The sequence below is a fragment of the Aquarana catesbeiana genome, linkage group LG08 (genome assembly GCF_042186555.1).
Source record: "Aquarana catesbeiana isolate 2022-GZ linkage group LG08, ASM4218655v1, whole genome shotgun sequence".
Classification (NCBI taxonomy): Eukaryota; Metazoa; Chordata; class Amphibia; order Anura; family Ranidae; genus Aquarana; species Aquarana catesbeiana.
The window spans coordinates 16,301,133-16,328,225 of record NC_133331.1 but is presented as its reverse complement, the minus strand read 5'-3'; the positions used below and the strand labels follow the sequence as shown (position 1 = coordinate 16,328,225).

At 43.5% G+C, this 27,093-nt stretch overlaps 1 protein-coding gene across 1 annotated transcript in view; it reads left to right on the top strand.

The window, feature by feature from the left end:
- Positions 1 to 27,093, top strand: part of HPSE2 (heparanase 2 (inactive)) — a 329,697-nt gene that overhangs the window by 182,196 nt on the left and 120,408 nt on the right. Inside the window, exons 4-5 of the mRNA XM_073595103.1 lie at positions 12,416 to 12,589; positions 16,754 to 16,925. Of these exons, the coding sequence (XP_073451204.1) occupies positions 12,416 to 12,589; positions 16,754 to 16,925 (346 nt within the window). The remainder of the gene's footprint in view (positions 1 to 12,415; positions 12,590 to 16,753; positions 16,926 to 27,093) is intronic.

Sequence of the window (27,093 nt, the reverse complement as noted above, 5' to 3'; positions counted from 1 at the left end):
TAACAAGCTCTAGTTCCTGCTCCTCACCACCCAACCACCCGTTGTCACATTTCAAAATCGGCGTGACTGTGCGGGGCTTTACCTACACTGATGTCATTCATTCACAGGAATCTGTGAATGAAGAAACTACAAGTTCTGTCTGCCACCGAGGCAAACTGCCCGTGGTTCTCAGTCAACTTTGGGGGACACTAATGAGCACCCTCGTAGTTCATTAACACTTCCTCCAGCTTTGTAGGTGAAAGTCCATAGGGTCCATAGGGTGGTACAAGTACCACTGATTTACCGATCGCAGGTGCAATGATCTGCAGACTCCTTTAAAAAAAATAATAAATGCACATTTATTTAGCATTTTTTTTTTTTTTTTTTTTTTGGAAAAGTTTAACTAAATCATTACCTGTATCTGAGCAGCACAAACTGTTTAAGTAAATGTAAATGTTTAATATTATCCATCTATGTCTCCATGTTTTATTGTGCTGAGAAATCACTTTGAAACGCACTCCCCTAGTATTTCTAGCCGTGGCCATATTGAGTAAGGGCAGATGATTCATGTAGCATTTATATCTTGGAATCCATATGCCCTTAACCCAGCCATACGACAGGAGGGTGTGCTTAGCAGAGAAAGCCCCTCCACCAATGAAGACTCTTGTTATGTATGACATAATTTTGGCCTATGCCAGAAACCAGGAAGACACTAAAGAAATGTAAAAAAAAAATGTTTATAACAAGTAAAAATAATCTCCATTCCTATCTATTTACTAATGCTAGTATCATAAGGATTTAGGAGAGCTCATGTTGACTGAGAGAGTTTAGTTCTGCTTTAATGGGTATCCAACCAAACTGGCCCCAAAGTGTATGAATGTGTACTTGTGTAGGTGAATGAGTGTATTCCTGTGTGAATGGGTTGGGGGTATTAGACTGTAAACAGTGCTCACCCAGTAACATATGTAGGTTATTCTATGTACATACATTTATTAATACAACTTGTTACTATACTTACCTTGGGTTTATGTGCTTTAGTCAACCTACCACTAATGCCCCCAATACTACCCTCTGGAATATGTTTCACGCTGACTATCCCTACCTATGGACTCTCCCCCCGTCGCCTAGTTTAAACTACTAACTACTAACTTTTTGGCCATCTTTACACCCAGCACATCTGCACCCTCCTCATTAAGGTGCAGTCCGTCCCTTCTATAATACTGGTGATCGACTGAGAAGTTGGCCCAGTCCTCCAGGAACCCAAACCCCTCCTTACTACACCAGCACTTCAGCCACTTGTTTACTTCCCTAATCTCCCTCTGCCTTTCTGGTGTGGCTCAATGTACCGGTAGTATTCCTGAGAATACTACCTTGGAGGTCCTTTTCCTCAATTTAGCTCCCAAGTCCCTAAAATTGTTCTTTAGGACACTCCATCTGCCTCTGACTTTATCATAGGTGCCAACGTGCACCAGCCCCTCCCAGTAATCTATCCACCAGATCCGTAATGTGCCGAACCCGAGCGCCCGGTAGACAGCATACAGTTCGGTGCTTCAGGGCTTTGTCACAGATTGCCCTCTCTGTCCTTCTAATTGAGTCCCCAACCACGATAATCTGTCTATCCTTTGCCTTCGCTTCCCCCCCCCCCACTCTCACCGGAGGAATTCTTCTCCTGGCAGCTAGGAGAGTCCCTCAGCTCCAGCAGTGCTGGTCCCTGACTGGTTTCACCAATGTCACTCAATGGAGCATACTTATTGGGTTGCTCCAGTCCTGGATCGGCCCCCCTATCCTTCCTGACTGTCAACCATCTACTCTTTTCTGGTGCCTGCACCTCTTTTGTCTCCACCCGCCTCTGTGCTGGCCCCTGCCAGCACCTGCCGGGTATGTTCCCGGCTCTCCTTTAGTGTGGAGGGTCTTCTTGGTGCTGACAGTTACTTCTCTAGATTCAGAACCTGGGCTTCCAGGGAAACAATGTGCTTACATTTTGCACAGCAGTATTCGCCCTCGATCAGATGATCAAGGAACACATACATGCCACAAGATGTACACCAAGACGCATCTCCACACCCACCGGGCATCGTACCTATTAAATTTAATGAGGATTGGGGATTATACCCTGTCCAAATTACCTAACAACCAGCTTCCTGAAACTACTACTCAACAATACAATACACATAGTTACATAGTCGGGTTGAAAAAAGACACAAGTCCATCTAGTTCAACCATAAAAAAATAAATAAATAAAATACAAAATATCATACAATCCCATATACCCAAACCTATACTCACAGTTGATCCAGAGGAAGGCGAAAAACCCCCCAGAAAAGCACGATCCAATTTGCTATAGGAGGGGAAAAAAATCCTTCCTGATCCCAGAGAGGTAATCAGATTTTCCCTGGATCAACTTTACCTATAAATGTCAGTACCCTGTTATATTATGTACATTTAGGAATGAATCCAGACCTTTCTTAAAGCAATCTACTGAGCTGGCCAGAACCACCTCTGGAGGGAGTCTATTCCACATTTTCACAGTTCTTACTGTGAAGAAACCTTTCTGTATTTGGAGATGAAATCTCTTTTCCTCTAGACATAAAGAGTGCCCCCTTGTCCTCAGTGTTGACCGTAAAGTGAATAACTCAACACCAAGTTTACTATATGGACCCCTTATATATTTATACATGGTGATCATATCCCCCTTAATCTCCTCTTCTCAGGAGAATAAATTCAGTTCCTCTAATCTTTCCTCATAGCTGAGCTCCTCCATGCCTCTTATCAGTTTGATTGCCCTTCACTGCACTTTCTCCAGTTCCCCGATATCCTTTTTGATAACTGGTGCCCAAAACTGAACTGAATACACAGGTATTCAACATGACAATACACAGGTACTTGCAGACCCACGTACACTTGCAGACCAAGTGCACTCACAGACCCACGTTCAGTCGCAGACAACGTGCACTTGTAGACTACTTGCACTCGCAGACAACGTACACTCACAATACACAGGTACAAACAATACACAAATACACACAATACACAGGTACTAATGATCCACACACTACTCAGACAACACTCAGGTACTCACACTACACAGGTAGTTTGAACCCTGTTTTAAACTCTTCTTTTCTCAATGACCTTATCACAGGGGACAACAAGTTCTTCACTCCAATGGGGTCAGGATCCAAGATGATGAATCCTCTTCTTTGCTCCATCATAATAGGTGGCCAACAAGGTCTTCACTCCAATGGCCGGGATCCTAGATGGTGCCCCGCATCACTTTCTGCAGATGGATCCTATTGGATACTAGCCCTGTGCTGATTGGCTGGTAGGGTATCAGCAGCAACACTGTTGATCACTCTTCTCCTCTTAAAGAGGAAGCTGCTCAGAGTGACAATGCTGCATTGAATTCACTGCAGACAAATAGCGTTGTCATCCTCTGGGAGGAAGCTTCATGGACTGGCAGAATCATGAGGTCTTTCTTTCATGAATAAAAGTAATTTGTCTAACTTAAAGGAGACACATTTATTGATTAGTAGTGATTAATTTGGTGATTTTTGCTTTTTTGGCCAGAGTCATAATTTAATTGGTGGTTTACAATAAGTGCAATCTGCGCTTTATTTTGGGGCCCAGATTGGTAATGGGATACAGGTCATTGCCATCAACATCGATAGGCTGAGTCTAGTTTTCACAGCAAGGAAAACCTGGACAGATTATGTTTTTAAAGACGTGAAGAAATTATCTTATAAAGTATGACATTAATATGTAAATACACGGCACTATACAAGGTGTTTTGTGCAAAGGAAAAGGAGCAGCAGCAAAGATCCAGGATTGTTTTCAAATGCTGCTTTTTATTGAACTTCTCACTCACCAAAGGACCAAAAGAACTTTAACAGCAGAACATGCTAAGATCTGTAAGCTGGAGTATGAATATCTATAATCTGAATGAAAATGATGGGTTGTATTAGAGGGAGGATGCGGCACACCTGAGTGCACAGGAGGGCCGGTTAGGATCTATAATATACAATGACAGAACATTATTGATAGAGATTTTATCATACACAGAAGAGAGAGGAAGAATGGAGAGATACTCACAACTATGGCCCGAGGGGAACACTCATGTAGAGTTCCCCGAAATAAATCTCATGTGTCAGCTGACCTGTGAGTTTCGCAGCTTAGACCCCATTAATGAATGAGTGTCAGGACTTGTAATGAAATATATTCATCAGATTCCACATGGAGGAGTTCTTTGGTGGTTGGGAGAGCGCTGACAATGGCTTATTTACTGGATGGATGGAAAAGCATGAAGAACATGGTGGAGCTCCTAAATACATTATGACAGTAAGGAATGTATGAGTTCAACCCTAATGATATACCAAAGGATGGCTTATTATACTGGACAGGGTGCTGCATTCAATTATGAGGCTTTGTCATCCCTTCAGGCAAATAAACACATTATTATGACTCTGCCCTTCCGAAGGGGATCAGGAAATCCTGCTCAGTGTTGGGTCTCCTTTATTTTTTTTGTAGCTGTTAATTTAGAGAATAAACTTGTGAAATGCACAATCTCTATCTCATTCCTTTTAATTAATGAACTCAGAATCACCATTTTTCAAAATGATCCAGCTTAACCATTCTCTCTCAGATGGTGGAGGACATCACACCAAACCACCGATTCAATGTCTTACACACCAAGCCACTGATGGAAGATCTTCCTAGAAGCATACAAGTGTGAAATGTGATAATTTTCATGTTTAAAGAGGGGGGTAGGAATTAAAGGCAATGGGTGCCATTTAGCTCAGAGGACACTATAGTGATTAGCCAGGGTAGTCCCTTGAGGAGGCTCAGCCAGGCAGGTGACAATGCTCTGTCTCCACATCTTCCAGTTGTGCTTCTGTGTTGTCACCCTTTCACACAGGCTTCCAGTGGAGACTACAAGAGACTAATTCAACAAAAATTACACAGACATGGTCGACTCTTCTGATTGTATTGATTGGTAATCTTTTTACAGGGAAGGAAGGAAAGCTAAACCCTAACAATAAACTGATTTAGAGCCCTTAGTAGGTACAGAATCACGCAAGGCTTTAAGTGATAAAGTGTGAAGTTGAATAGAAGGTATGAATCCGGTACATAGGAGGTGACTGATATTTTCATTTGTGGGTGGATGGTGGAGTTCCAGTTTAAGGTGCTTTGTTTTTGGTACCAATCATTGGAAGATCTTTTTGTTTTTTTTGTCAATCAGGTTTCTGCTGTTGGCATGTTCCCTGAAATGTGGGCCATAAGTTGGGTATATTCCAACCTTTTAGTGACTATATTAATAATACTTAATACTTTTTAAATATTATCTATACACCACAGTGTTCCAGACCAGTGATTCCCAACCTCAATCCTCAGGTACCCCTAACAGGTAATGTTTACAGGATGTCCTCACCTTGGATAGTTGCTTTAAATCAATGTCAATGGCTTGGTATTTATGAGAGCTAAATTAGCTAAGTGAGAGCCCCAAAACATGACCTGTTGGGGGTACTTGAGGAGTGAGTTTGGGAGACATTGGTCTAGACCAGGGGTCTCAAAACTATGGCCCTCCAGTTGTTCAGGAAATACAATTCCCATCATGCCTAGTCATGTCTGTGAATGTCAGAAATTTACAGTGCCTCATGGGACGTGTAGCTCCGCAACAGCTGGAGGGCAGTAGTTTGGAGATCCCTGGTCTAGACCAATGAAGCTCTGGGAGTAAGATATAAAAACATTGCATGTTTGGGATAGGTGAGGCGGTCGTCTTTGGAGATCCAGAAGGTCAAGCCGAAAGAGACAGAATGAGGACCCATAAGAAGGTTCTGAGTGGCCACCAGAAAAATTAGAGGAAAGGTGGGAGAGCCCTTAAAGTGTAGTGGGTATCTTTATTATAATTGTCGGTTCAGTAAAAAAGATAAATGGGCATTTAGAAAGAAAAAGAAAAAAAATGAATAATTTAGATCTTGTGAGGTTAAGGACATGGACACCCCGTGGGTGTCGCAGGTGGGAAAAAAGACTATTTCCTATGCAGGATATAAGTTGTCACTCTCAATGGGTCCTGATCCTGAATCCTCTGGGGGGTTCTCAGGCTGGTGGTGTGCTTTTTGTATAGGAAGAGGACAAAAAACCTGTCAGTGTTTTGGATGGCAGTGATGCCTGTTGGAGTGCTTGATAGGATTGTGGCGTGTCCAAGTATGGAGCAGAGTCGTAGTGTACAATAAATGACATAAAACTTTATTTCATCAAAAGACGCGTTTCGTGGCTCACATTTGTGAGCCACTTTCTCATTTATGGGTGATATACAAAATGTTCTTGCTTTGTTGCATTGTATTTCTCCAGAGCATGCTCATATTGGGTTTTTTACCTCCTTCTAGCCAAGAATTCCATATTTGGCCTTCCCGGTGTTGAGAACCTTCTATTTTGGATCTCAAAGTGTCCAATTGGAGAAATGCTCCCATTAGCCATCTCTCATTAGCCATACCAACCACCCCAGTACTTCCTTCCAGTCTCTATCACGGTATAACAGAAGGAAAAAATCTGATTGGATGCCATGGGGGAGACGTTCGTTACTAATGTTGGTTTTGGGTTGATTCTTGTGTGTCTGAAGCAATGCTACTTCTGTAGAATTGTTTATAATGGAGATTAGTGGTTCCCATTGGCCAATTCCCCAGCTGTGTTTTGTTGAATCTGTCCCCTTGTTTTAGTGAATGGATACACACATCATGAGATTGTATCTTTTGGTGTGTGAGTGATATTGATAAGCTTTGTGTTGTTTGTATCTTTCTTGTGATATGAAGCAGTCATCGTCTCTTCCGCTATGGATCCTCTCCACGTCCATAGTTCTTCTATGTGCAGTAAGTGTAAATTTTTACAGTATTATAGAGACATGATTTATGAGCACTCATAGTCTTCTGGAGATGGTGTAAGTGGTGATAAAGGGAGTGCTGGACTGTATCAGGCCCGATTTTGATGTTCACATCGTCCTTTAATGTATCAGGTGTCAGCGGCCTGGAGGAGATGAAATCCAGATGACGGTCTACTTCTCTCTTTCAGAGATAACGGGGATGAGACTCCATTAAATAATATCTCATTTTTCACAGAGTAACATAAAAATGTCGGCGGATTGCTGGGATCTTACTTATGGAAAGGAGAAAGAAAACACATTGTGGCCTCAGAGAAATGATGTATGCAAATCCCTCCTGTGTATACAAAGCCCATACACTCCGCAGATATCAGGGCAATTTGTAGGTGTTTATTCTGTCTGTCTGTCAGTGTAGAAGATATCAGGAGAAGATTTACATTCATCAATATTCAAAGGAAAGCACTCGAGGTCCTTGATGTAAACTAACGTCTTCTGATGGCACTAGCTGCCAGCTGCCTATACTTCTTTCAGGAGACACCAGTGACAGGGTCTCTTTAAGCAGTTTTTAATAGGTCTGAGTTGCTATTTTTATATTTTATATTTTTTATATATATATATATATATATATATATGATTATGTCAGTACAGGGGCCCGCCCTTTGCAGCTATAACAGCTTCAACTCTTCTGGGAAGACTGTCCACAAGGTTTAGGAGTGTGTCTATGGGAATGTTTGACCATTCTTCCAGAAGAGCATTTGTGAGGTTCCCCAGACGACGTGCCCCAGACGATGTCATTGTATGACGAAACGCGCATCGGGCGGTAGGACGCACTGACGTATCGCGTGCTGTTCCCAGAGAGTAACGGGCGCTCGCAGGCCGGCCGGCTACTTGCTGTCTGATTTTATTTTCCACATTGTAAGTGATACTCTTTTTTATCATTAAATTATATTTACGCTAATACACTATGGGAAGTCCTTTCTTTTTCATGCCTTGATGTCACGGTACCGGAGGGCCCCTTCCACCTAATGTATATCGATCCTGGATCAGTGTTCCCTGAGAGCTTGTTTCCTGACATATCCTAGAAAGGCCTTGGCTGGGTTTAAAGCCGCAAGCTCTTTATGGCTTGCCTCTGGTAAGCGTGCATTTGTTTTGGTGTTCCACTATCACTGGTGATGGAAGATTGCACTTTCCCACTCTGAAACCAGCTCATAGCATACTGTTTGGACTTTTTGCAACTTTTCTTTTGTTATCACTATTTTTTGTGCACTTTTCATTATCATTATTATCAATATCATTGTGATTATCACACCCATTTGATCATATTTTAGCGCAGCTATTATTTATCTAGTTACTGTGCATATGTTTTGTATTCCATATGTTAGCTGCTGCTCCACACATTTTGTTCAATTTTATGTTCTGTCTATTTTGAACGCTGTATTTATTTTCTTTTTCCTATCAATATTGAACCCTACGGACTAAGACTGGGATGCCATTAAAGTTCATGTGCGTGTAAAGGCAGGCGTCCCAATACTTTTGCCAATATAGTGTATATGACTGGCAGTACAGGGTGTATACATATGACTATGTCAGTACAGGGGTGTATATATGACTAGGACCTCCTTTATCATATTTCTGAGATGTATGAGGAAACACACATTACCCACCAAGAAAACGTACAAAATTCATCAACTTTTCATCAACAACTTCACTTCTACTCTATTTTAATCCACAACCATTTCTGGTTAAACATTGCCAAAATTTATTATGGGTCAGGATGAGTAAGAGATTAACTTAATTTGAATATCTGCCCTAAAATCTAACAATGTATTATATGTTTGATTATTATTGTTATCATTATTATTATCATTATAATTATATAGAGTGAATGTCACGTTAGAATGGAGATAAAAGACAAGCTGTGCTATCGGACTTTATTCACAGAGCGCAGAAAGAAACTCTTCAAAATGTCACATGCAGAGCATTCATAAAGTATTCAGACCCCTTCACTGTCTTCAATGTTGTTATGTTGCAGCCTGATACTACAGTTGTTTAAATAATTTTTTTTTCTCATTAATCTACACTCAGTACCCCTTAATGACAAAGTGAAAACAGAATTACAGAATTGTAGAAATGTCTGTGAATTTATTAAAAAGGAAAAACTGAAATCTCACATTGGCAGAAGTATTCAGACCCTTTGCAACTACATTTTAAATTTAGCACAGGTGCCTCCCGTTTCTCTTGATCAGTGGCGACCCATCCATAGGGGTTGCATGGGCGCCCCCCCCCCCCCCCAAGAAGTCACTAAATAAATAAATAAATAAATAAATAAAATGTTTTTAAAACAAGGCCCTTTAAAAAAAAAAAAAAAGAAAAAAATGGCTTGTGGCGCAGTCCATCGCGCCGGACAACTTCCGCCCACCCGTAGTACCACTTAACTCGGAGGTGCTTTGTTAAGATGAGTTAAGACGTCACTACCGGTTTCCCTGTGCCAGTGGTAAACCGGAAGTGAAGTCAGAAGCTCCGTGGAACGCATAGGCTGCAAAATAGGTGAACTGCGAGCGCCATGCTTGGCGCTCGCAGTCCACTCAGCTGTGTTAGGAAAGCGAATGACTTTTCGCTTTCCAAACACTGATCCGCCTCTCCGCCAATCAGGTGCTCGGGTCTGTTACCTGTCACCTGATTGGCTGAAATGACAGGTACACTGGCAGCATTTGATGGGCAGTTGGGCACACTGGCAGCGTTTTATGGGCACACTGGCAGCATTTAATGGGCACACTGGCAGTGTTTAGCACAGTAGCTGAGTTTGATGGCACAGTGGCAGCGTTTGATGGGCACAGTGGCAGTGTTGGGCACAGTGGCTGCAATTGATGGCACAGTGGCAGCGTTAGATGGGGTTTTTTTCAGCGGGAGATGGATGGTGTTGTTCACCCCCCCGCCTGAGCTACAGAGATCTTGTGTGGTGATGGGACAAAGTTGCAGAAGGACATCCATCACTACAGCCCTACACCAATCTGGGCTTTATGGCACAGTGGCTGGATGGAAGCCTCTCCTCAGTGCAAAACAGATGACCTGAAGGCAGGGGCGTTGCTAGGTGGCAAAAAGACCAGGGGCTTCAGCCCGAAGTCAGAGCCCGGCATGGGGGGGGGGGTTTGGCGGTGGGGTTGTGTGGAAGGGGGGTGTTACCTACCTGACACGCACTGACCTACCTGACATACGCTGACCTATCTGACATACACTGACCTACCTGACATACACTGACCTACCTGACACACACTGACCTACCTGACACACACTGACATACCTGGCTGACATACACTGACCTATCTGACATACACTGACCTACCTGACATACACTGACCTACCTGACATGCACTGACCTACCTGACATACACTGACCTACTAGACATACACTGACCTACCTGACAACTTGGCTGACATACACTGACTTATATGGCTGACATACACTGACCTATCTGACATACACTGACCTACCTGACACACACTGACCTACTTGGCTGACATACACTGACTTATCTGGCTGACATACACTGACCTATCTGACATACACGGACCTACCTGACACGCACTGACCTATCTGACATACAATGACCTACCTGACACACACTGACCTACCTGGCTGACATACACTGACTTACCTGGCTGACATACACTGACCTATCTGACACGCACTGACCTATCTGACATGCACTGACCTACCTGGCTGACATACACTGACCGACCTGACACACACTGAACTACCTGACTGACATACATTGACCTACATGACATACACTGACCTATCTGACATACACTGACCTACCTGACACACACTGACCTATCTGACACACACTGACCTACCTGACACACACTGACCCAGCTGACACACACTGATCTACCTGGCTGACATACACTGACCTACCTGACACACACTGACCTACCTATCTGACATACACTGACCCACACTGACACACACTGACCTACCTGACCAGAATTCAGGTGATGTGACCTCCTCCTGCAGCTCAGCCGTAGTGTGCGGCGCGCCTATCACAGTAGAGTAGACAGCAGCAGGCACTCCAGGCAGCCAGAGCCATGACAGGAGAGTAGAGCCGCCCGCCCAAGCGCTGAGCGGGGATCTTCTCACAGTGACGCGGCGCGGCAGCTGCATTGTAATTCCTGCCTTCTGAAGCCTGCAGTGCCTATGATGGACATTACACGTACCGCAGTCCCAGCATTGGACCAGTGGGACATCCATCATAGGCGTTGCAGGCTCCAGAAGGCGGGACCTGCTATGTCACTCGGCCGCTCTCTGGGTCAGATCAGGCCCCGCTCGGGCTCGGGGCTAATAGAATTGTGAATGCCCGAGACCCGGGGCTTTTTGGGGACCCGCTCGGGGCTCCAGCCCCCCTCAGCCCCCCCCTCCCGACGCCACAGCCTGAAGGAATCCCAGACTGTGAGGAAGAAGATTATCTGGTCTGAAGAAACCAAGATTGAACTGTTTGGCCTTAGTTCTAAATGTTATGTCCGGAGGAAACCAGTCACTACTCATTACCTGCCCAATACCATCCCAACATTGAAGCTTGGTAGTGACAGCATCATGCTGTAGGGGTGGGACTGGGAGTCAGGTTTCAGGGAAAGCTGACTGGCGCAAAGTACAGAGATATCCTCAATGAAAACCTGTTCCACAACGCTAGGGACATCAGACTTGGGCCAAAGGTTCACCTTCCAACATGACAACCACCCTAAGCACACAGCTAGGACAACACAGGAGTGGCTTAGGGACAACTCTGTGAATGTCCTAAAGTGGTCCAGTCAGAGCCCTGACTTTAACCCTATTGAACATCTCTGGAGAGACCTGAAAATGGCTGTCCACCGATGCCCCCCATCCAACCTGATTGAGAAGAATGGTAGAAAATCCCCCAATCCAGGTGTGCAAAGCTTGTTGCGTCATCCCCAAAAAAACTTGAGGATGCAATTGCTGCCAAAGGGGCTTCAACAAAGTATTGAGGAAAGGATCTGAATACTTAATACATGTGAGATTTCAGCTTTTTCTTTTTCATAAATTCACAGACATTTCTAAAATTCTGTTGTCACTTAGTCATTATGGGGTGCTGAGTGTAGATTAATGAGAAAACAAATGATTTTAAACAACTGTACTATCAGGCTGCAATATAACTAAATTGTAAAAAAGTGACCGGGGGGGGGGGGGGGGTACTTTATGAATGCTCTGCATGTCCTATATGTGATAAATCAGTCCTATATGTAATAAATCCAGGGAAGATATCATAAATCCAGGGAAGATCGCCCCTTATAATATATACTGGGGCCTCTTATAATGTATACAGGGAGGATGGCCCCTTATCATATATAAAGTATATAGTGGACTCAACACGTGGCAATACTGGAATACCATTTACTGTGGAAGGTCCAATAAATAAGTTCCTGAGTGGAAGACATTACCAGGAGCGAAGGCAGATCTAATACATGTAATCTTCTTCTCATGTCTGTGAATGACTGTCGGTTTTCTATGGAAATGCTCGTACGCCTTACAAGCTCTTTGTTTCCTCCCAGCCAGGTCTCTTGACAAACTCTATAACTTTGTTGACTGCTCTGGACTTCATCTGATTTTTGGACTTAATGCTCTTCGGCGAAACTCAGATAATTCCTGGAACAGCTCCAGTGTGCTCAGTTTACTGAAATACAGCGCCAGCAAGAAGTACAACATTTCATGGGAATTGGGAAATGGTGAGTGCAAGAGGCCGAGCCTCCTTCCTTGTGTCCTGACCTTCCTTCTAGATAGCATCTTATTTATGAATTTGTAATGGAGACACCAAACTTCTCTTCCAAGACCCAAACTTCATCTGAAAGCCAGCGTTACCGTCCAAGTTCCTTTATTGTTTAATTGTTTTTTTCCTCCTAATGACGAATGTTGTCTACATTGTATTCAAGACCAAGATATTTACAGTAATAGCTCATTTCTGGACACTTTTGGTTTAAAGGATTAGTTCAACTTACCAAAAACATTCTACACTGGTAAGGGGCGCCTGTAGATATAAACAAGCTGTGCAGCTTTGACCAAAGTTGAATAATGCTCCTGCTAAAGGCCATTTATGTTTCTCCCGAAGCCTGGTTAAAAAACGCCCAGAGAGGGCATCATCCCATTCTGCCTTGTTACTAGGACGTTACTAAGACACTCTAAGCTATTACTGCTCACCCTTCACCATCACAGGAGTGAGCAAATCCCCACATATGTGTGCTCCTCTATCTCCTCCATTGTAGCATCGCTGAGATCAAAGCTACTGCAACAGTAAAAAGCTCATAAGTGGTTTTGAATCAGCTGGGAGTGTCTCAGCAACATTCTAGCAACAAGGCAGGGTGGGATGATGCCATGTACTGTCCGCCTATACTGTCCATCCATATTCTCCTATACTGTCTACGGATCTCCTGTCTATACTGTCTATGTGTCTCCTGTTTATATTGTCCATGTATCTCCTGTCTACATTGTCCACGTATCTCCTGTCTATACTGTCCATGGATCTCCTGCCTATACTGTCCATGTATCCCCTGCCTATACTGTCCATGTATCTCCTACCTATACTGTCTGTCCATGTATCTTCTGTCTATACTGTCCATTGATTTCCCTCCAATACTGTCCATGGATCTCCGACCTATACTGTCCATGGATCTCCTGCCTATACTGTTCATGGATCTCCCATCTATACTGTCCATGGATCTCCTGTCAATACTGTCCATGGTTCCGTCACCTATACTGTCCTTGGATCTTCTGTCAATACTGTCCATGGCTCTATCACCTATAATGTGCACAGGTCTCCATCCTATACTGTCCATGTATCTCCTACCTATACTGTCCGTTCATGTATCTTCTGTCTATACTGTCCATTGATTTCCCTCCAATACTGTCCATGGATCTCCAACCTTTACTGTCCATGGATCTCCGACCTATACTGTCCATGGATCTCCTGCCTATACTGTTCATGGATCTCCCATCTATACTGTCCATGGATCTCCTGTCAATACTGTCCATGGATCAGTCACCTATACTGTCCTTGGATCTCCTGTCAATACCGTCCATGGCTCTATCACCTATAATGTCCACAGATCTCCATCCTATACTGTCCATGGATCTCCCACCTATAATGTCCATGAATTTCCTGTCTATACTGTCCATGGATATCCTGCCCATACTGTCCACAGATCTCCAGCCCATACTATGTGTGAATCTCCTGCCTATACTGTCCATGGGTCTCCTTCCTATACTATGCTATGGGTAGAAGGGTAGTGGAGGTGTCAGCTTTTTTTGTTTGACTTCCTACATCATAATGTCGTCTTCTACATTTTCCCATCCAACATTTTACATCACAGAATCCACTATGGCAGGTTAAGATTTTCCAATGATAAGCAATGCAGCATTTTCCCAACATTAAACTAAATGCATCTTACTTGGTAGTGATGATCTGTAAATATCATAAAGCAGCAACATTTTCCACAGATCACCTTCCCATGTTCGTGTTCTTTTCAGTGCCGTATACATTGGTGAGTTCCATGAAGCATCACCTCCACATTTGTCAGGTTGTTTTACTTCACACCATCAGGGCAGGATAGGTTACCCAGGGAATTTGACATTCATTCCATTCATCCTCTTATAAGTCAATGATGTTTTAGAGCTTCAAACCAAGGAAAATAATCATTGTGTCTGATATGCGATCAAAGACACCTGCTTTGGGACTCTCCTCCTTTGTGAAGACATCCTTCATTTATCTTCAGGATTATATCCATACATCTTCTACACCTTAGTACATTGCCTGCCTGCTAACGGGTTCTCTTACGGAGATTCTCAAACAAAACGGTCATGCCAGTTATTTGTATATATTTGTGTAATACTTGTCTACAGATCCACCCGCCTGTTAAAATGACAATGACTTATAATGGATTTTTAGAAAACTGCATCCAGTTAAATAAACTGTCTGGGAATCCTCAGAAAATTTCATGATGAATAACTCCTAATCACCGGATTATCATCTAAAGCCTTGTACACACTACTGACAGCTCAGGTCGGAGCTACTGTACTAACAATCCAATGTTAGTACAGCAATCTTCCCTGCTGTTATTGTGTTCTGACAGGGGATTGACCCCCCCCCCCCCCCCCCGCCAGGACACCCTGGTCAGCGCTCTCAGCCATTGACTGAGAATGCTGACCGGGGTGTCCTGGCCTGACCGGGAGCCAATTGGCAGACCTTTTTTGACCATCACCCTACGACATAAGCCAGCTGAATGGCCGGCTTCTGACAGACCGTCTGCCGTATACAGGGGCCAAATGTTGCCCAGTTTCTATTGGACCTGCCGATGCCACCCGATATTTGGCCCGTGTGTACTAGGCTTAAAGAGGTTTTAAAATTAAATTACATAACACAATTACTTGTATCCTCTCTGTTTTAGCAAGACATAAAGTGCGGTGTGTGTGTTTCTTTTAAATTATAATCCTAAATACCTTTGTGCACAGCTTCTCTGTGCAGCCACATGATCTCCCTTTGCTCTCCTTCCTCGATCTAAGAAGAGCAGCGGCAGGGGCTGAGATTCCCCAATGATGTCAGCTAGCAGAGGGAGGTCATGTGGCCGCACAGAGGAGCTGTGAAAAAAGGTATTTAGGATTATAATTTTAACAAATGGACATACTGTACTGACTATCTTGCTAAAAAAGTAATTGTGTTATGTATTACATCGGAATAGGGGCAGGAGGAGAGGGGAGGGGCAGGGAGGAGATCGGCTGTCGCACATAGACTAGGAAATAACAGGCAGGAAGGGAGGGGGAGAGACTGTGTACACACAGCGGGATGAGGGAGGCACGTAAACTGACCACGATATCATGGATCAGCAGCCATGATCACCGTGGTCAGCACACACCGGGGGACAAAAGAACAGGCAGGATCTACCAGGTATTTTAGATCAAAGAAAGTGGCAAATTACACACTAAGACAAAATATTTAAAAAATGTAATACACAAAATACAAAACATTTCTAGATACTGTACAAAAAAACAAACTTAAACAATAGCTAATACACATTTTTTATTTTTTTGGAAAGGGTACTGAAAACCATCTTTTTTTTTTTTTTTTTGCTATTTGTGTCCCCATTGGGAAGATTTCCTTTCCTTTCCTGTTTTGTAGACGCAACAGAAAATGAGAACAAAAATCTTAAAATGAGGGAAATTCCTGAAACCCTATCCCTATAGGATAATTCCCCATCACTTTAATATTCAATGATAATGGTCAGTTGGGCAAAAAAAAAAAAAAAAAAGACTTATGCTAGCAGGATGGAGGCTGCAGGACAGGTGTTAGCTGCTTGAAGTCCTTCTTGCCAAGGACTAATCAAACCTAAGCAAAAAAGGACAACAGGAAGGCTCACTTAAGCCCCTTTCACACTGAGTCGCTTCTAAACTGCCAGTAAAACACTGAGCGCTTTTGAAGAGCTTTTCAGGCGCTTTTGAAGAGCATTCTATTCATTTCAATGGAGAGGGGTGTTTTTTTCACCGCCCTGCCAGCGCACTGCCCCAGTGTGAAAGCATTAATTGATTTTAATGGAAATAGGTTTTCATGAGATTTTCAGGTGCTTTTTATAGCGTTAAAAGCGCCTGAAAAGCTCCTCAGTGTGAAAGGGGTCTTACTGTAAATACCATAGAATGGAATGCTGCTTTAATAGTAATATAAGAATAGACCAGCACTTTAAAAGGCATTTCATGTTCTTCATACAGTGTAATCTACCAAGACTCCCCCAGTAATAACCTTATCAGACCATAGAAGGTTGTACTGAAGATGTAGAAACAATCAGAGTCAGAGATGTGATATTTTAGTAGTCATGTTCCATGACATAACATTGTTATCCTTCTAACAGAACCCAACAATTACAGAACCCTCATCAACAGGGCAATCAATGGCAGTCAGCTGGGAAAGGATTACATTCAGCTGAAGAACATTCTGCAGTCTATCCGCACCTACTCCAAAGCCAATCTCTATGGCCCGAATATTGGCCGACCGAGGAAGAATGCAATGGTGCTCCTTGATGGGTATGTACCACATAGCTAATGTTCCTTCATTGATAACCTGATACAAATTGATTATAGAGATCTCACAAATTTTCAAATTCCTTCACCAACCTGACATTATAAAAAGGTCTGAAATCTAGAAACATGGAAGAGGGATGGCAGGAAACGTCCAGGAGGTCCATGAAATCCATCCTGTCTGACCATTGGTTCCTTTGACATTTTTATTTATTTATTTAGTTTCCTTTTTAAACTTTTTGTCTGAGTCCAGACCCTCATTATTCCAAAGAAGATAAGGATAAAGCTTTTATATAATTTCCGATAGTTCTGTAGTTTCTGTTAGGATTTCTTAAATCTAATGTAACATTTTGTCTTCAATTATAAAGCTGGAAGGGCGGCCAACATACAAATTGTCCTATATACTAAACTAGAAACATAGAAGGAGTTTGTTGTCTTCTCCCGGCCAGATAGGGAGCTGCCAAGAGACGTACTGGGGATCAATTTACTAAAGCAACACAGAATGGTCACATGGCAAAGGGAATGCTCATTTAGCTTAGAGAATACGGTGAAACACTGTTTATGATGACTATCTAGACATGTGCAAGGGAAATCTCCCGAAGGTAAAATGACAGAAGTGTGTTCAGCTTCACCTTATTCACTAAGCAATGTGAGCTTAGATTGGAAAATGAACGTTCTTTAGTGCTGAGGATGCACAGCTCTTCGGATTTTAGTAAATGATGACTGTCAAACTCCAGTGAGGAAGGAGCAGTGGACGTGCCTTACTGACATTGTGTGTGTCTTTCTGTGGCCCTTGATACTGCTAACCACACGCTCCTCTTCAAACTCCAACCCCTTGCTCTCCAAGACTCTGCTTTTCCTTAGTTCTTCTCCTACCTATCACAGCGCTCCTTCAGTGTCACCTACAACTCTACCTCCTCTTCTACACTTCCTCTTTCTGTAGGGGTCCCCCAAGTCTCTGTTGTTGAACGCCTTCTCTTCTCTATCTACAACTCCTCTCTTGGTCACTTCATTACCTCCCACGGCTTCCAGTACCATCTCTATGCTGATGACACCCAAATCTATCTCTCTACTCATCACTTTACTCCTTCAGTCTCCTCTCACATTACTAACTTACTAACCCAGCCCTCAAATTTTCCACTCACCTACTGGAAAATGATTTCTGGCAAGAGTGGGCTGACTATGAGCGGGCACCGCGGGCAGGCGGGGTTAAATGGGAGTTGTTCTCCCAGCGATCGCCCCTGGGGGAAGAGAGAGTGGAGGAAGAGGCGAGCAGGCCAGATCACAGAGCAGGCATTGCCCGCTGTAACAGTTTACATTTGAATTGCCGTCCGATTGCCGTCACACACAGCCCCGCCTCCTGACCCAGCGTCTGTGACAGACAGAACACACCCCAGCATTGGTCCAGCGTTCTGTCTGTCACAGGCACCGGGTCAGGAGGCGGGACTGTGTGTGATCGCGAGCGGATGGAAATTTTAATGTAAGCTGTTACGGCGGGCAATTCCTGCTCTGTGATGATCCGGCTGCCCTCTCTCTTCCTCCTCACTGGTCATGCTGCAATGATGGGCACAGGTGAAGCTGCACTGATGGGCACAGGTGAGACTGCACTAATGGGCACAGGTCACGCTGCAATGATGGGCACAGGTGAGGCTGCATTGGTGGGCACAGGTCACGCTGCAATGATGGGCACAAGTCACGCTGCAATAATGGGCACAGGTGAGGCTGCAATGATGGGCACAGATCACGCTGCAATGATAGACACAGGCGAGGCTGCAATAATGGGCACAGGTCATGCTGCAATGATGGGCACAGGCAAGGCTGCAATGATGGGCACAGGTGAGTCTGCATTGGTGGGCACTGGTCACGCTACAATGATTGACACAGGTGGGGCTGCATTGGTAGGCACTGGTCAAGTTGCAATGATGGGCACAGGCGGGGCTGCAATGATGGGCACAGGTGAGGCTGCATTGGTGGGCACTGGTCACGCTGCATTGATGGGCACAGGTCACACTGCAATGATGGGCACAGGCGAGGCTGCACTGGTGAGCACTGGTCACGCTACAATGATGGGTACAGGTCATGCTGCAATGATGGGCACAGGTGAGGCTGCATTGGTGGGCACTGGCCATGCTGCATTGATGGGAACTGGTCACGTTGCATTGATAGGCACAGGTGAGGCTACATTTATGGGCACTGATCAGTCTGCAATGATGGGCACAGATGAGGCTACATTGATGGGCACAGGTGAGGCTGCATTGATGGGTTTTAAGGGGAACCCCGCGCCAAAATTTTTAAAAAAATGGCGTGGGGTCCCCCTGCGTGCTCAGATAAGGGTCTGGTATGGATTTTTGGGGGGACCCCACGCCATTTAAAAAAAAAAAATTTTGGCGCAGGGATCCCCTTAAAATCCATACCAGACCTGAAGGGCCTGGTATGGAATTTAGGGGGACCCCCCACGTCATTTTTTTTTTTAAATTTTGGTTCAGGGTTCCCCTGTGGGGAATTCCCATGCCGTTTTTATCAATGAACTTTTATGTGTATTGTCGGACCGGCAATTCATAAATAGCCGCTAGTACTTTTAAATGACTTTTTTTCCTTTGAAATGTCATTTTGCTGTCAGACTGTTCTAAACACGGGAAACATGGGCCCCTTTACAGGCATACTATAGACACCCCCCAGGTACGAAATTTAAAGGAATATTACACTTTTATTGTTTCACTTTAAGCATTATTAAAATTACTGCTCCCGAAAAAACGTCCGTTTTTAAAACTTTTTTTTGCATTGATCCATGTCCCCTGGGGCAGGACCCGGGTCCCCAAACACTTTTTATGACAATAACTTGCATATAAGCCTTTAAAATTAGCACTTTTGATTTCTCCCATAGACTTTTAAAGGGTGTTCCGCTGCTTTTGAATTTGCCGCGAACACCCCAAATTGTTCGCTGTTCGGCGAACGTGCGAACAGCCAATGTTCGAGACGAACATGAGTTCGACTCAAACTCGAAGCTCATCCCTACCACTCAGTATCTGCCACCCCTCTCTGTCAATCCTTTTGTTAGCCTTCACTCAGTGTCATACACCACTCTCTACTAATCCCTCGAATATTTTCCATTCAGTCTCCTCCACCCCTCTCTACCAATCCAATCACTGGCCTCCATTCAGTGTACTCCACCCTCTCGATCAATCCCTCCACTGACCTCCACTCCTCTCTACCAATCCCTCCACTGGCCTCTACTCAGTGTACCCCGTCACCCCTCTCTACCAATCCCTCCACTGGCCTCCATTCAGTTTCCTCCACCCCTCTCTACCAAGCCCTCCACTGGCCTCCACTCAGTGTACTCCGCCCCCCTTTACCAATCTCTCCACTGGTCTCCACTCAGTGTCCTCCACCCCCTCCACCAATCCCTCCACTGGCCTCCACTCAGTGTCCCCCAACCCTATCACCAATCCCTCCACTGGCTTTTACTCATTGTCCTCCACCCCTCTCTACCAATCTCTCCACTGGCCTCCACTCAGTGTACTCCACCCCCTCTGCCAATTCCTCCACTGGCTTCTAATTCCCCAGTGAATTAAATAAAAAAAACTAACAACATACAAAGCCATTCATAACTCAGCCCTGAGCTACATCGCCAATCTTGTCTCCAAATGTTTTCACTTTGAATTGCAGGAGAATCTCCACAGTGGAGACAACAAAACCAAGGAAAAGTACAATGGAGACACTGGACACAGATCCTTCTCCTTCTCAATATCTGGGGCCCCTGTGGAGCTCTGGGCTCACCCAACTTGAGAAGTCGACATGTAGATGAGCCAAGAAGAGCGCCAAACGTCTCAGGATTCTGATTCATAATACATTTGTTTGGTGTTTTTTTCTGGTCTTCAACTTCACATGACAAAAATAACCAAACAGAGATCCCACCCCTCCCCCACACATAGTGGCAGAATTTCCCAATAGGAGCCGTGGACCGCCTACAAGGAAAATGTGCCATACAAGATGTGTACACCATGTCCTGTACTATGAACATTAACGTACTTCAGTTTTTATGTTCTCTCGCACACACCAGCAGTATATCAATATTGTCTTTGTGACTCTGCAGAACACCTTGTAATGTGGGACGGAGGTCATTGGCTTTGAGACGACAGATGATAAGAAATGAGTCCCTCACCAATGCAAATCATTCTTTATCTCTATATAATATATACACAGAATTTAGGATAGATGGTCAGACTCTAATATATAACTTATATACATTACAAGGGGGTGGAGTTTAATCTACTCTAAAACCACACAGGGGGTCATTTACCAAAGGGGAAGACAATGTTAATTTTGTAAAATAAATCTTTATAGAGCTTTGTAAATAAGGTGGAGCTGTGTTCATCCAATCATGTAAAAAGGATCTTCCCGGACAAATAGAGCGGATTGACAATGTCATATTTTTCCTGGTTAATGGTAATGAATAAATGTAGCCACTCAGCTTCTGCCACCATTGCTTCCTCTCCCCAGTTGTGCGCAGTTTTCACGTCATTTCCAGCCTATGAAAGTTTATCTGTTGAATTTCTGCCTATAGGATGCCTCCTTTGTCTCCCTGGTGCCACCCTAATGTGTGTGCCCCCACCTCTTGGTGCCTTGCTTGTAGAACAGTTCCGCTGTAGGTTCTGTTGGTGCTATGTCTGGTCAGCACATGTATAGTAGGGGGCGCTGCCTTTCATCTGTCTGATATTGTGCCTGGCACATGCACCGTAGGGCCTGCTGGCTCTGTCAGGCTAGTGCATGTGCAGTAGGTGCTATTGACGCTATCTGGCCAGCATATGCACAGTAGAGGCTGATGTCTTAATGATATCTGGTGCTGTGCCTGGCTGGGCATGTGCAGTACTGTGTTTAGTACTGGGCATGCCCTGGATGGGCACAGGGCCAGTGGCCCCCCAACTACACATGCACTGGCTGGACACAGCGTCAGAGTTCAGAAAGACATTAGCCCCTACTGTGCATGTGCTGCTCAGATGGCACCAGTGGCCCCAACTGCACATGTGCTGGTCAGATGGCATCAGTGGCCCCTATTGTGCATGTGCTAGTCAAATTGCACCAGCAGCCCCTACTGTGTATGTGCTGGTCAGATGGCACCAGCAGCCCCTACTGCGCATGCGTAGGTCAGGGGGCACCAGTGGCCCCTACTGTGCATGTGCTGGTCAGATGGAACCAGCAGCCCCTACTGCGCATACGTAGGTCAGGGGGCACCAGTGGCCCCTACTGTGCATGTGCTGGTCAGATGGAACCAGCAGCCATTATTGCGTATGTGTTGGTCAGGTAGCACCAGTGGCCCCTACTGCACATGTGCTGGTTAGATGGCACCAGTGGCCCCTACTCTGTATGTTCTGGTCAGATGGCACCAATGACCCCTACTGTGCATGTGTAGGTCAGATGATACCAGTGGCCCCTACTGTACATGTTCTGGTCACATGGAACCAGTGATCATTACTTTGGATGTGTTGGTCAGAGGGCACCAGTGGCCCCTACTGCACATGCGCTAGTTAAATGGCACCAGTGGCCCCTACTCTGCATGTACTGGTCAAATGGCACCAGCGGCCCCTTATTGTGCATGTGCTGGTCAGATGGCACCAACGGCCCCTTCTATGCATTTGTAGGTCAGGTGACACCAGTGGCCCCTACTGCATATGTGCTAGTTAAATGGCACCAGTGGCCACTACTCTGCATGTACTGGTCAAATGGCACCAGTGGCCCCTACTGTGCATGTGCTGGTCAGATGAAACCAGCGGCCATTACTGTGCATATGTTGGTCAGATAGCACCAGTGGCCCCTACTGTGCATGTGTAGGTCAGATGACACCAGTGGCCCCTACTGAGCATATGCTGGTCAGATAAAACCAGCGGCCATTGCTGTGCATGTGTTGGTCAGATAGCACTAGTGGCCCCTACTCTGCATGTGCTGTTCAAATGGCACCAGCGGCCTCTACTACACATGTGCCAGATGGGCACAGTACCAGCATTCCAACTGCAGTCCACAAGCCACCTTCCGGAGGAGGAAAAGAGGAGGCTTTAAAATGTAGAAATTGGGGTACATAAAAAATAATTTCATAGTTTTTGGGTGGAACTTAGGGTTTACTTTTTGTGTTTAATACTATGTTAAGGATGCGTGTCCAGTGTTACACAGTAGGTGAGGTTGAAAAAAGACACAAGTCCATCAAGTCCAACCTATGTGTGTGATTATATGTCAGTATTAAATTATATATCCCTGTATGTTGCGGTCATTCAGGTGCTTATCTAATAGTTTCTTGAAGCTATCAATGCTCCCCACTGAGACCACCGCCTGTGGAAGGGAATTCCACATCCTTGCCGCTCTTACAGTAAAGAACCCTCTATACGTAGTTTAAGGTTAAACCTCTTTTCTTCTAATTTTAATGAGTGGCCACGAGTCTTGTTAAACTCTCTTCTTCAAAAAAGTTTTATCCCTATTGTGGGGTCACCAGTACGGTATTTGTATATTGAAATCATATCCCCTCTCAAGCGTCTCTTCTCCAGAGAGAATAAGTTCAGTGCTCGCAACCTTTCCTCATAACTAAGATCCTCCAGACCCTTTATTAGATTTGTTGCCCTTCTTTGTACTCGCCCCATTTCCAGTACATCCTTCCTGAGGACTGGTGCCCAGAACTGGACAGCATCCTCCAGGTGCGGCCGGACCAGAGTCTTGTAGAGCGGGAGAATTATCGTTTTATCTCTGGAGTTGATCCCCTTTTTAATGCCAATATTCTGTTTGCTTTATTAGCAGCAGCTTGGCATTGCATGCCATTGCTGAGCCTATCATCTACTAGGACCCCCAGGTCCTTTTCCATCCTAGATTCCCCCAGAGGTTCTCCCCCCAGTGTATAGATTGCATTCATATTTTTGCCACCCAAATGCATTATTTTACATTTTTCTACATTGAACCTCATTTGCCATGTAGTCGCCCACCCCATTAATTTGTTCAGATCTTTTTGCAAGGTTTCCACATCCTGCGGAGAAGTTATTGCCCTGCTTAGCTTAGTATCGTCTGCAAATACAGAGATTGAACTGTTTATCTCATCCTCCAGGTCGTTTATGAATAAATTAAATAGGATTGGTCCCAGCCCAGAACCCTGGGGAACCCCACTACCCACCCCTGACCATTCCGAGTACTCCCCATTTATCACCACCCTCTGAACTTGCCCTTGTAGCCAGTTTTCAATCCATGTACTCACCCTATGGTCCATGCCAACGGACCTTATTCTGTACAGTAAACGTTTATGGGGAACTGTGTCAAATGCTTTTGCAAAATCCAGATACACCACGTCTACGGGCCTTCCTTTATCAAGATGGCAACTCACCTCCTCATAGAAGGTTGTGTTCTTGTATACAGCACGACGCGTTCCATCCATCCCACTCATCAGTTTATCTTTCGTCTCACGTCATTTACAGAGTGATGTTTCTGCCCACTAAGGTCCTCAGCCAGATCCATCTATCTCTCAGTGAACGTGGCGGGATGCAGACCTAAGATCTGTTGAGTTTTATCTGTCATCTACTCCTAAACCCGAGAACTTCCCATTTCTACTTTATGGTTGGACGGGGATCCCAAAGCCAATGGTTATTACTTGACTAATGAACTCACAAATCACTCTTCTGGCAGCAGGAACCAGCAACGTTCGCTGAATGCTAATATTTGCTTTAGAACGCACGCTCTGCTTCCTACAGCACAAACAGCATGTTGTTTTCAGAGCAGAATCTGAATCATGATAAATAACACAACCGACAACTGCTGAAATTAAAACACTTGCATCTTTCATCTTACACTTAGTCATGCTGGCTCTCTCCTGAGAAAGATCCCGCAAATAGAGAAAAATCCCGCAAATAAAGAATAATTCCGCAAATAGAGAAAAATTCCGCAAATAGAGAAAAAAAATCACAAATAGAGAAATCATGGCAAATAGAGAAATTATGGCAAATAGAGAAATCATGGCAAATAGAGAAGTTACGGCAAATAGAGAAAAATCCTGCAATAGAGAAAATTTCTACAGATAGAGAAAATTTCGTAAATAGAGAAATTACCGCAAGTAGATAAATTACGGGAAAAAGGAGAGAAATAGAGAAATGACGGCAAATAGAGAAAATTCCGCAAATAGTGAAATTACCACAAATATAGAGATTGCTGCAAATAGAGAAAATACCACAAATAGGGAAATTACCGCAAATAGAGAAATTACCACAAATAGAGAAAATACCGCAAATAGAGAAATTACTGCAAATCGAGAAAATACCGCAAATAGAAAAAATACTGCAAATCGAGAAATTACCACAAATAGAGAAAATACCGCAAATGGGAAAAATACCGCAAATAGAGAAATTACCACAAATAGAGTAAATACCGCAAATGGGAAAAATACCGCAAATAGAGAAATCACCACAAATAGGGAAAACACCATAGTTACATAGTAGGTTGAAAAAAGACACGAGTCCATCAAGTCCAACCTATGTGTGATTATTTGTCAGTATTACATTGTATATCCCTGTATGTTGCGGTCATTCGGGTGCTTATCTAATAGTTTTTTGAAACTATTGATGCTCCTCGCTGAGACCACCGCCTGTGGAAGGGAATTCCACATCCTTGCCGCTCTTATTTCACAAATAGAGAATTACCAAAAATAGAGAAAATACCACAAATAGAGAAAATACCATGAACAAAGAAATTAGTGCAACTAGAGAAATGACTGCAAATTGAGAAAACAGCACAAATAAAACAATTCCCAAAAATAGAGAAATGACCGCAAACAGAGAAAATACCGCAAATAGAGAAATTACCACACGTAGAGAAATTACAGCAAATAGAGAAATTATTGCTAATAGAGAAATTACCTCAACTAGAGAAATGACCTCAAATAGAGAAAAACCACAAATAGAAAAATTTCCACAAATAGGGAAATGACCGCAAATAGAGAAACTACCACAAATAGAGAATATACTGCAAATAGAGAAATTACCACAAATAGAGAATATACTGCAAATAGAGAAATTACTGCAAATAGAGAAAATACCACAAATAGAGAAATTACCACAAATAGAGAAAACGCCACAAATAAAAAAATTCCCACAAATAGAGAAAATACCTCAAATAAAGAAATTACCACAAATAGAGAATATACCACAAATAGAGAGATTGGCGCAAATAGGGAAATTACTGCAAATAGAGAAATTATCGCAAATACAGAAAATACCACAAATAGAGAAATTACCACAAATAGAGAATATACCGCAAATAGAGAAATTACCACACGTAGAGAAATTACAGCAAATAGAGAAATTATTGCAAATAGAGAAATTACCACAAATAGAGAAATTACTGCAAATAGAGAAAATACCACAAATAGAGAAAACGCCACAAATAAAAAAATTCCCACAAATAGAGAAAATACCTCAAATAAAGAAATTACCACAAATAGAGAATATACCACAAATAGAGAGATTGGCACAAATAGGGAAATTACTGCAAATAGAGAAATTACCGCAAATAGAGAAAATACCACAAATAGAGAAATTACCACAAATAGAGAAAATACCACAAATAGAGAATATACCGCAAATAGAGAAATTACCGCAAATAGAGAAATTACCACAAATAGAGAATATACCGCAAATAGAGAAATGACCACAAATAGAGAAATTACTGCAAATAGAGAAAATACCACAAATAGAGAAAACGCCACAAATAAAAAAATTCCCACAAATAGAGAAAATACCTCAAATAAAGAAATTACCACAAATAGAGAATATACCACAAATAGAGAGATTGGCGCAAATAGGGAAATTACTGCAAATAGAGAAATTATCGCAAATACAGAAAATACCACAAATAGAGAAATTACCACAAATAGAGAATATACCGCAAATAGAGAAATTACCACACGTAGAGAAATTACAGCAAATAGAGAAATTATTGCAAATAGAGAAATTACCACAAATAGAGAAATTACTGCAAATAGAGAAAATACCACAAATAGAGAAAACGCCACAAATAAAAAAATTCCCACAAATAGAGAAAATACCTCAAATAAAGAAATTACCACAAATAGAGAATATACCACAAATAGAGAGATTGGCACAAATAGGGAAATTACTGCAAATAGAGAAATTACCGCAAATAGAGAAAATACCAC